The sequence below is a fragment of the Pinus tabuliformis genome, chromosome J, assembly GCF_031772625.1.
Source record: "Pinus tabuliformis cultivar Carrire ecotype Pingquan chromosome J, CPIR1, whole genome shotgun sequence".
Taxonomy (NCBI): Eukaryota; Viridiplantae; Streptophyta; class Pinopsida; order Pinales; family Pinaceae; genus Pinus; species Pinus tabuliformis.
In genome coordinates this window covers 1288675019-1288687448 of record NC_142295.1, presented here as the reverse complement: position 1 = coordinate 1288687448, position 12430 = coordinate 1288675019, and the positions used below count along the sequence as shown (strand labels likewise).

The 12430-nt window shown below is 32.8% G+C and overlaps 1 protein-coding gene across 1 annotated transcript; it reads left to right on the top strand.

Annotated features, from left to right (window-relative positions):
* Positions 1-1291: 1291 nt before the first annotated feature.
* Positions 1292-2998, top strand: LOC149231983 (cytochrome P450 76T24-like). The gene is made up of 2 exons (XM_089376407.1): positions 1292-2252; positions 2354-2998. The coding sequence occupies exons 1-2, from the start codon at positions 1356-1358 to the stop codon at positions 2987-2989; spliced, it is 1533 nt and encodes a 510-aa protein (XP_089232533.1). The 5' UTR covers positions 1292-1355; the 3' UTR covers positions 2990-2998.
* Positions 2999-12430: the final 9432 nt, after the last annotated feature.

Genomic DNA, 12430 nt, shown 5'->3' with positions numbered 1-12430 from the left:
ATGATTGTAGTGGCAGGGCCTGCAGCCGTGGCTTGAAGTTACCATCGGCTTAAGGATGGTTCGCCGCAAGTAGATAGGGCTGACCACTAAAGTTGGGGGAGCTTCAATATTAAAAAGTTAATTATTGTACCATATTGGAAATTAGTGCTTATGGGAGTATACATGTCATGCCGTAAAGAATTTTTGCAGGGCAAAGTCTTTAATATCTGAGGAATGCCAGAATTTTTGTGCACGGTAAAGTCTTTAACATCTCAGGAATGCCAAAATTTTTTAATTATGTCATGGTAAGGGTATTAAATGCCTGGTTATATGCACACTGGATAACCCGATAACATACGACTGTTATTTTTTATTTATCTAGTCACTCAGCGCATGTGCGTTATGGGGTTATCCAGTATACATATAAGTAGACATTTAATGCCCTATGACAAGCTAATTAGCTCTTGCCATATTTAATATCTCGAATGTCAGAATTTTTTAATTATCTCACGAATGTCAAGATTTTTGTGCAGGGAACAATTTTTTTCCCAAAAAATCCTTAACCTCTCAAATTAATTAGCTAGCAACTTAGGACTGCATAATCCCACAATGCCCTGCATCTTTCTTTTTGATATAAAAATTTTCAATTCCTTTCTGTAAAATCTAATTTTTTAATCTAATAAAATTAAACTTCACACAAATCAACCACAAACAAACTAATAAATTAAACTTAAACGTAAACTTATTTACGCCTGACAAAAAAGTCAAGACAGCCTCTACGCCTAACAAACGAATCTACACCTAATATAAGTTGAAAATAAAAAAGGCAACGCAACCGCCCCCAGAATCTAAATTATCTACACGTAATATATGTTGCAGAATCTAAATTATCTACACGTATTATTATCAATGGTATAATAAATATTAATTATCTATAATTTAATTTGTGGAGAAGATAGAGATGGCCTTATTTATAACTGTGTACCACAAATTTGTCTGAAAGTAGAAATTTAAGTTGCATATATCACATTTTTAAAATTTAAATTCACATATTGAATTTATTTCCATTATAAAAAAAATTTCTCTCATAATAAATTCTTTTAAAACAAAAATAAATAAATTCCAAAAAAAAATTAAACTAAATTATCACCTCAATAAACAACACCCTAATATAACCTAAACTTCGTGTAGCCCTACCTATATTGCCCTGGGCTACTGATATTGGTGGACACGTCAAACTATAACAAAATTTTTATAAGTAGACTGCATTGCCCTCCCTCCATGCTCCATGGGAAAGAAGAGGTATATGCATGCAGTGGTATCCCTCTTCTCTGCTCTGCACAGTGGCAGGCCTTAGTTACATCGAGTCGACCTCAATGGATATTGGAAGTTTACTATTCTATTCTCTGCTGGGGATCACTTCCGCCATCATATACTTTGTCTTGGACGTGTGGAAGAGAAAGACCTGCGGCAGGCTTCCTCCCGGGCCTCCGGGATGGCCAATTGTGGGAAATCTGTTTCAGTTGGGTAAAAATCCCCACGAATCTCTGTTCCGCCTGGCCTCCAAATACGGCCCTCTCATGTCTCTCTCCCTCGGAATGAAAACCACAGTGGTGGTCTCCTCTCCTGCCATGGCAAAGGAAGTTCTCAAAACCCATGGCCACATCTTTGCAGGCCGGATTGTCCCAGAAGCACTCAAAGCTCTTTCTCACCACAAGCACTCATTTCTTTTATGCCAATATGGATCTCGCTGGCGTATGCTCAGACGCATATCTAATAATGAACTCTTCTCTGTCAAGCGGCTAGAAGCTCTACAAGATCTCAGAAGAGATCAAGCACATCGAATGATTCATCAGATTTTTGAAAGCTCCCTGAAGGGATCAGAGTGTGTGAATATCGGACACATTGCATTCCACTCCGCGTTTAATCTGATAGGGAACATGGCCTTTGGTAAACACATGTTCGATTCTAACTTACGAGCATCTGAAGATCTGAAAGACGCTATTTCGAGAATGATGGTTCTACACGCCGCTCCCAATTTGGCCGACTATTTCCCGTGTCTTCAGTTCTTGGATCTACAGGGTGTTTATCGTAATATGGTGACCTACAGGAAAAAGTCGTATGCTGTTATGGATAAATTCATAGAGGATCGCCTCGCAAAGAGGAGCAAAAACAGTGACACAAGTGATGATGGAAAGAAGGATCTCTTGGACGTTTTGCTGGACATGAGAAATGATGAATTTACTCTCCCTGACATCAGGGGCTACTTAAGTGTAAGTCTTTCGCTATCTCTTCTGGCTATTATACCCACACAAATCCTATCGAATTGTGAAAATACTAATAAACAGAGTGTGATTTATAATTTCTTTTGCAGGATATCTTTGTGGCTGGAAGTGATACGACCACGGTGACAATAGAGTGGGCAATGGCAGAACTCATTCGCAATCCTGAGAAATTGAAACGAGCCCAAGCGGAGCTGGAAGAGGTTGTTGGTCTCAACCGCCGGATGGAAGAAAGTGATACAGAGCGCCTCCCTTATCTCCGCGCAGTGGTGAAAGAAGTGTTCCGATTGCACCCGGCAGGTCCTCTGCTCGTCCCACACAGAGCAAACAGCGATTGTGAGATCGGGGGGTTCGTGATACCCAAACACAGCCGAGTAGTGGTGAACGTTTGGGGCATGGGAAGGGACGCTCAGATCTGGAAAGAGCCATTAAATTTCGCGCCAGAGAGGTTTATTGATGATGAGATGTGTAGCCATGTGGATTACAGAGGAAAACACTTTGAGCTGATACCGTTCGGAGCAGGAACGAGAATGTGCGTGGGGCTTCCATTGGCAAGTCGGATGGTTCATTTAACGTTGGGGTCGCTTATCCATTCATTTGAGTGGGCACCTCCCAAGGGGACGCGTGCGGAGCAGATAGACATGAGAGAGAAGTTTGGACTGGCGATCCATAAGGCCGTACCCTTGGAGGCAATTGCCACGCCACGCTTAGCTTCGCATTTGTATTAGAATTTCGAATTAGAGTGGTGTGTTTATAGCTTTTTTTTATAACTCAAGTTTATAATTATAATTTTAAGTGTTTTTGAGTTTTATTTTTGTAAAGATATAGTTTTTTTTTATAACTCAAGTTTATAATTATAATTTTAAGTGTTTTTGAGTTTTATTTTTGTAAAGATATAGTTTAATTTATAGAATAAATAAATTTTTTTTAATGAAATTTATTGATATAATGTCAAAGTTTTAGAATGTATAAATACATTAACACTTTGGAATTCTAAAATATTTGAATTTTGTAAATTCAATAATTTAATCTCAAATTTATGAAAAAAATTATTAAATTTTAATTAAAATTAACCGGAAAAATTATTTCATCTATAAATTAAATTACATTTTTATTAAATTTATTTATCCATTTAAAAACTTATTTTAAATAACCAAAAAATTTATATTTAAATAAAAAATAAAAACCATTTTATATATCGATTAAATTAACCTTAACTAAAAAAACTAATAACAAAAAACACATTACTGCACGTCAAAGAAAAAAACAACATACCTGCACGTCAAAGAAATCATGATGTGGATTACCTCGTAACAAAAAAAACACATGAGTACATGTCAACGAGATTATGATGTGGAATTATAGCTGTGTGATCCATGGAAGTTTGCCTCGTAACAAAAAAACACATAAAACTACATGTCAAATGGATTATGATCTATGTAAGTTTCATGTTCACTAATCATTATTTGGGTGCGGCGCTTGCTTCTAGAATTGTGAATTAAAGTAATACGACATGCTCCTTCCACTCAACAATTAAATTTAATATTTGTATATTATGGATTATTAAATTTGCACTATGGTACCGAGGAGACTTTTCGGCACATTTCTTGGCCATATCAATTTTGGCAATTGCATTATAATTATCGAAAGTTTTGCGAATTGTATTATAATTATTGAATTATTAATGTAGATTTTGTTTTTGGTTTCATAAATAAGTTAAATTCTATGATCATTTTTGTTTAGAATTCTAAGAAATTCAAGCATGGTGTTTTAATTCTTAAAAAATAGAATTTAGGTGTATTTACACTTTAATCTCATTTGTTAGGTAAATTTGATTTTGTTTTTCATGGTAAAAAAAAATTAAAATTTCTAAAAAATTTCTTTGATTATATTATTGATGTTAAAACAAGTACATATTGCTGGTCATCAATTATTATATTACTGTTGTTAAAACAAGTACTTATTGTTGGTCATAAGCTCATCCTACCTCAATTCGACCAGATTTGTTGCTAGGGAGAGTTGGGATATACAACATAAGAATTTTCAATTTGCACCTTATTTCCAGAGGGCTTCTCAACCATACAATCCCAAAACTGCCAAAATTAAAACACAACGTAACACATTCATATAAGGGTGGTGAACATGGTGGATGCTTCTCTACATGAGTTGGGTGCTCCCTTTGCATTTGTCAGTCATGCTAATGAAATTCAATGTGCTCGAGACGCTCCTCAATCTCGCGTAGACACTCATGAATTTTGCATCGGCTTTGACTTTCAAGGATTTCCTCTTGGTTGAATTGGATATCGTTCCAATAGATAACATTTTCATTGTGGTCCTCATACCATGGTCCCGGAGGATGTCCAAGTTGGCTTGGATCCTTCTTAGCAGCTCGGCAATGGAGTCCAATGAGGTGGTCTGGACTACGTGGCCTGGCGGCATTCTAGGAAATTGGGGGATCCCCTCCTCTCTATCCAGACAAGCTGAATGTGCCTCGTTGGAGGAAGAGGCACGACAACCTCTATTGTCAACACGTCTGTGTTGACCACCCTCGTGGTAAGGTCATCCTCTTTGTCTTTGCATACCTGCAGAAAAATGTATACCTCGCTCCCTCAAGCCCAAGCACTCACAATACTCCCACAGACACTGGTTTTCCCACTAACACTAGCACTCAGTTCCTTCCTTCCTGCACTCACTTGTAATTCTTCTTGGAGTTTGTAGCAATGAATTTCCTGCTAACCTACATGCTACCCCCCACCACCCAAAAGCACAATAAGGTTTCAATTCCTTAGAACCAGAAACACGCAGCCACTAGACAACCTGTTGCCCATAGTTCGACAGAGATGACTCCTCTAGTCGGGGTGGGTTTGCAAGTTCAACCCTTCCTCCCATTGAATACACCTAGGCACGATAACATTTCTCTTTGAGACCCCAAAACACAACCTTCCCTAGACGAGGGGGACCTACTAACACAAGGGTGGGATATATGAACACAATGAAGGAACTCGAGACGCACATAGCTCATTTCACCAGGGGCGTAGACAACATACAGGCAATTACCTCCCCTCCCCAGTGATACCCGTTACATTTCACATAACGCTCAAACCTCCTCTCGAGGCAGTCATTGGTCGTGGCCCAACAAAGTCGTTGTCCCCCTTGACTAAAGACCCAAAGATTAACAGCAAAACCAAAACGAGAACTAACTAACAGACACCAGACCAGGAAAAAGAAAATTACCCAGACTCACCAGATGGCAACTTCCCAGTGTTGCAACTCACGAGTGGCCAGCAGGTGGAGATGCCACAAACCTAATAAGATGCTTGCAGTTGGTCAAACCACTATCTTCTCTTGCGTTTCTTCGAGATCCCACATGAATTCCTGGAAAAAAAATACCAAATGCATAGGCTAGCTCCCCACTCCCCCCAACCCTTCAACTTTCATCAAAGACTTGGCTTGTGAACAACACCCTCTCCCTTCCTTTCTCCCTGCATTCTCATCGCCTGCCACAACCACTATGATCTTGTCCTCCTCTTGATGTGATAATAAAAAATCACATTCTCTCGATAGTTCCATTGATGGGCCAAGAGCCCTCCATCATATCTCATTACTCCTCGCATGATTAACAACTACGAGAGGGTGGGAATCTCAATTCTACCTCTATCATGTGACCTCCACCCCCATTAGGGGTCTTAAGAAAATTCTTATTCTAATGTAATATTTGTTTTGAATTAAAGAAATTTAGGTTATGGTTAAAAGAAATTCAGGGTATATTTAGAGTAGAGTATCTTGAATTCCACACAAAATGAGACATGATTAGAGTTTGATCCCTATTAGGTAAATTAAATTGATCATTTACCTTTCATTAAGTAAAATATATCTCTTTGAATATTCAAATGCTTCAGATATATGGGGATTCCAAAATCATAATAGAACAGGCTTCTGGGAAATTATCCAACAAGAATCCTATGTTATCTGGATGGATGAACAGGATTAAAATGTTATGGAATAGCAAACCGGACTACTTAATCAATCATGTGAACAGGTCACTGAATTCTCGAGCGAACAACCTGTCAAAGAAGGGCCTTGCTATACATCCTGGTTCATGGAAAATGGAGGTACAAATGCAAGCTACAACATATGAGATAGAAGATTTCTCCCTTCCGGGTACCTAGTTTTTCCTTTTGGTTTCTGTCTTCCTATGCTTCATAGACTATTTCCTCTTCATAAAAGGTATGTCGGTCTTTCCTTGACTTTCTACTTCTGATGAGAAGGCTTATTCTAGTATGGTCTAGTATATATATCCATGAGTATATGGCTAAACTCTATCTGTCCATGCTTCTGATATCTCCTGCATCAAGAGAATTTTGATACTCTATGAATTTTTGCTAGCTCTGTTTACAACTAATATTTCTGCATACACATGTTTCAGCTCTTATCAGTCATTTTCTCTTATGTAAATATCTTTTATATGAATATAAATCATGCTTCTTTTTTTCGTACTGAAAAAGTAAAATTTATCTCAAAAACTTTAATATTAAGTAAAATTGTGAATTTACAATTTTTTTTATTTATAAAATAAAGGAAATTATATATGTGTATGTGATATAATAATTTTTATTAAATTTCATCCTTTATAGTTAGTAGATACGTTTACTTCATGATAATATATTTTTAATTCCCAAGACATTTATCTAGAATGGTTATTATTTTCTACTTACTTTTAAATTTTTGCTATCACTTAATTAACTATAATAATCTGACAAATATTACTATATATATATATATAGATATATATATATATATATAATCTGACAAATATTACTATAATAACTATATATAATATTTGTCAGATTATATATAGGGATAGTGATCCCCTCCATTCTGGATTGATATTTCCTAAGGAGGAAATAGTCATAGCTCTCCTCCTCTCTCCCTATAGTAGGCTCCAGATACGTGAAGGTGAGGGGTTGATTGAATATGCGAAGCGAAGTGAGACCACGTAGGGTAGCTGCTACCTTCTCTGGGGTTCCGGGGTGCTTGCACCAGCTTGCTTGGGGGCTCAGACCTAGGACCTAGCGATGGGAGGGAGGTATGCTTGCCTTATATATATATAATATATATAATCTGACAAATATTATATATAGTTATTATAGTAATATTTGTCAGATTATATATATATAGTTATTATAGTAATATTTGTCAGATTATTATAGTTAATTAAGTGATAGCAAAAATTTAAAAATATAGATATATATAATAATAAAATTTATGTATTAATTTAAAGAAATTTAATTTGCTACCCTAATTATTATATACAAATTTAATCTATATCAATATATTAATTATTATATATAAATTCAGTTCATATCAAAACAAAATATTAATATTATATTGGACAAAACAATTATTTATAATATTTTATTTTATTTATAACCATATTTACTTGTAATTTAGTAATAGCTATTATTTAATATAAAATTTAGTTAGGTATAGTTATTTTAATTTTTTATTTATTAAATATTAAGAATAAAAATATAATTTTTAAATATATTAATGGTTAATATTTTAAAATTTATTATTGACTTTACACATTAATAAATAATATTGTTCAATATAATAGATTTTCTTTCTATTCTAGTTTTTTAATTGTGTATTTTTTCATTTTAAAAAAACTTACAAGTCAAGAAATTTGATTCTTTCTAATAAATTTAGATAGATTTAAATAATTTAATTATTAATCTTTAAATACTCTACATGACAAAAAATTATAAACTTTCTACCCAACAAATATAAATTTGATACAAAATTATATTTTTCTATATGATAATATATATTGAAGAAAAAAATGTGATAAAAATTACATAAAAAAAATTAACCATGGCTTTTCAAATCAGCTAATTAATTTCATTACATTTTTAATTTAAAATTTTATAAAATCATTAAAATTATACTATAAAAATAAAATATGTTTAAATTATTAATATTAAACCATTATAAAAATTTCCATTAACATAAATAGATAACTTCAACCTCCTATATAACCTAAGCATAATTGTGTATGAAAATCCACGCCCAAAAAACTAATAATGTGGAACTCCATTAGGAGGAAGAACTATCATCTTTAAAATAAATATGTTTAATACCACTAAATTGTTAATATTATATATATATATATATATATATATATATATATATATATATATATATATATATATATATATATATATATGAGTTTCTTTCGCTTCAAAATAATATTCATATATAACATTTCTCTACAATGTGAGATAATTGCACCCTTGATGGCGAAATCTGATTTACCAATAATGGTTTATGTTTTTTATCACTTAAAATCATTTTAAAATAAAATTGATTTGCAATTCAAGTTTTTGACACGACACAATGTAAACTAGATATGCAAAAATTTCAAGTGTCATTCATTGCTAGCTAAACATAAATTAAAAAAACTATTATATTAAAAGTTAAAAACCTTAACCAAGAGGTTGGAAGAAATATTAATTATTTAAATTCCAAATATTAATTATTTAAAGAAGTAACTAGGGCCATTCAAGGAAGTGACTAAGGCTAGATCCTAGGCACTTGCATTTGTTAGAGGCTTGAGGGTGTATTGTATATGGCTTTTTATGTGGGTCAAATAAGATCTAGGTTGATGAGAAAAAAATGTTGGTGGTATTGGACTTATTGAATTTTATTAAAGCAAGCTATAATGTTATTGCAGTCCTCACACTTTTCTTTACAGTCTCTTCCCATGACCGTTTTCATTTTCCTATGAAGGGTGATGGGATTAAGATATTGGATCTATCATCTCCTAGTATGGCTAGAGTCAGGAACCCAACTAGCTTCTTTAGTTTGGATTTCAAAATTAGAGTAGGCTTGACGATCATTTGAAGTTAAGGATTCTAAGTAATGAATTTTCTCTTGGATTTTTGTAGGGGTCGGGGAGTGGAATATAACCAAAATAGTCTATGCTTTGGTTTGATCTTGAGGTCGACCTTGAGGTCCTCAATCTCTAGACCCCATAAAAGAGTGCATTCATTAGTGAGGCATGGTACTTAGAAGGAAGAGAGTCTTGGTTAAAAACACCCTCTAATAGAAGAGAAAACCAATGAGACATGTCAATAGGATCGAAGAAAATATAAAAAGAACTTAACACCTAGATGGCAGATGGGCTTGAGAATATAATTAATTGGTAGTGACAAAGTATGATCATATAGAGAGTAGCTTTAGGTAGGGTCCAATAGCCATGAAACCTTGGGCACACCATTGACACTCACTGCAATCCATGAACCAGATTCCACCATGCAAATACCAATAGACTGAGAATATTGTGAAGATTGGACATACAAAAATTTACCCCACAACTGTCTTCACATTGGGTGTTGAGATGTTGCAGAAGAATCTTGATTCCTCTCTAGCCACTTCGTGTTCCAACTTTTACCCCCATTGTGAGGACTTCCAATATCCTAGGATTTGCTTCCTCAACCACTATCTCTCTGCTCCACACTTGACATATCAACACAAGGTGTGTGTAATGAAGGCTTTCCTTTAGGGGATCGATTCCTTCATGCAATAGGGTTTCCACAAAGCCAACGTCATGGAGGAAATATCCCACTTGTGATTGGGGATTGCTATTGAGACTAGAGAAGAACATAGAGTTGTGACAGATAGGTCAAGAGCTCACACAAGGAATGAGTGTTTTCGTTATAATACTAAGGGTTGTAATATAGTTAACATGTGTTGATGCATGGTGAGGGACAGCCACACCATCCCCCTATCTTAAATGCAATGGGGGGTGGTCGGCATTCCCCCCCATTGGCATAGATTCTAACACCCTGATTGGGAAATACAATTATATTTTATTTTCTATATGAGAGCCATATATATTTGTAAATGGAGGTAATATCATATGTGAGAGTTACACATATTTTTATTAGGGGTTATCTCATATGCAAGAGATAGAGGTTTTCTAGATATTGTTTAAGTTGACAATGTCGTCTTTTATTTTAAAATAAATTTTACAGTGCTTTTATTTGATTTCTTTGTACAATCATCTTTTTCATACATAAGGAAATAAATTAATATACTAAAACACAAAGATATTTTTATATCCTAAAAGCACCTTACTTCTTATAAACCATCAATATTGTTTTAAATAACATATTAATATAATAAACATACAAATTATTATTAATAATAATAAATTGAAAACTATAAATAAAATTTAAATTTCTATCACTTAATTAAGAATTCATCTTCACTTATATAAAAAAATATGTTAACCAAAAAATTAAAATTCCTTTTATATATAAAAAAATTCATCTTCACTTATATAAAAAAATATGTTAACCAAAAAATTAAAATTCCTTTTATATATAAAAATCATTTATATGTTATATACCAAAAATCATTTTAAATAATATAATCTTTTAATAATCAGAAGAAATCAGCTTTGATTTATAAATAACAACAATTAAAAATTATTCTATACAAATATTAATTAAAATATATATATATATATATATATATATATATATATATATATATATATATAAGCATTAAATATACCGCATAAATAATCATAATAATCTATTTTGCATGGTTAGCTGTATGAAGTTCTAACGTCATGATGATTCATGTGATATCCTTTCTTCACATATGCTCTATCTTGTTTATCACTTAAAAAAATTTAATTGTGGTTTAACATGTGGTTTTTATTAATTTCATTCACATGGCAATGTTTATTTGGTGAATGTGCTCCACAAACATCTAAGATCCTTATGACATAAAATGTGCTCCACAAACATTTCAGATCTTTATGCCTCATTTTTATGTGTTAACAATGACCTACCTAGTATGCCATCAAGAGAGAAGTTGATAGGTATTTAATATTAAGAAGAATATACGTTCTTACAACTTGGTTTCATTTTATTATGTCAATTATTTTATTCGGTATTTTTTTAAACTTTCTAATCAGTTTTTAAAATTCAAAATCTGTATTTGGTTGGATTTTCTATTTTGGTATGTATTAGTATTGGTTTTCGTTTCCATTTTCAAAGCACTAGCATGTTGAGGATTCCTTTGATAGGTTTATAATTACAATTAAGATGTGTGTAATATAGGATAAGTAATATTAATAATTTTTAAGAAAAAACTTAAAAATATAATGATAGGTATGATATTTATCTAAGTACCTTAATTTGGAATTATAACTCTTTCTTATTGGTTAAGATAATGACATTTAGGCACTTTGTAAGAATATTCAATTTCAATCTACTAAATAGTATCAAATTACTAAAAAGTATCAAATTACAGGGGGGCAAAAATTATGTGTTAAAAAGTAGAAGAAATAAATTCCATACTTACATTATAACACCTATATTTTTCTTACAAAGAGTATAATACATATTCAACAATCATCTATTACTTTTAGAAAAGTAGGAGAGACAATCATCCATGGAATCAACTATGAAATGCAATTATGTCTATTGATTCTCTGCACTAATATAACTTTTGAGCACTATAAAATTCATTAATGAATCTACAATGCTCTTCAATGTATCAACATTTTCTAGTTAGAGCTTATTGTCTTGAACCATATCTCTAACATAATGGTATTGCACGTCAATATTCTTGATGTTACCATGAAATGTAAGGTTCTTTACTAAGAAGACTACACATGAACTACCACCATTTATCCTTACAATGTTTTGTATAAAACTAATATTTGAAAATGATCTATGTAACCATACTACTTCCTTACTCTAATGACTATCTTCCATGTAATCAATTTTTGTAGTTGAGAATCCAACTAAACTGTTCCTCTTGCTCATCCAACTCATTTCCACATAAATAAGCTAAACATTCATGAAACATTTTACATCCCCCCCCAGACCCACACACTAGTGCCATGTAAATGTTTGAAGACCCTCTTTACAAAGGTCTATTGTTCCTTTTTCCATTTTTACATATATCTGCTCAAAATTGCCACAATGGGGAAAATGTTTGGTCTAAATAACAAATAATAGAATATATTGAACTTCCATCAACTCTTTCATAGGAAACCTGAGATATATTCTCTTCATATTTTCTCGTCTTAGGAAATTGTTTTGTATATAACATTACACCTATAGTAATAAGGTCTTGATAGGTTTTGT

Bases quoted from the DNA above. Each gene is read 5' to 3' on its own strand.
- LOC149231983 (XM_089376407.1), top strand. From the start codon at position 1,356: ATGGATATTGGAAGTTTACTATTCTATTCTCTGCTGGGGATCACTTCC. The intron at 2,253-2,353 runs GTAAGTCTTTCG...TTTCTTTTGCAG, and splicing joins ACATCAGGGGCTACTTAAGT to GATATCTTTGTGGCTGGAAG.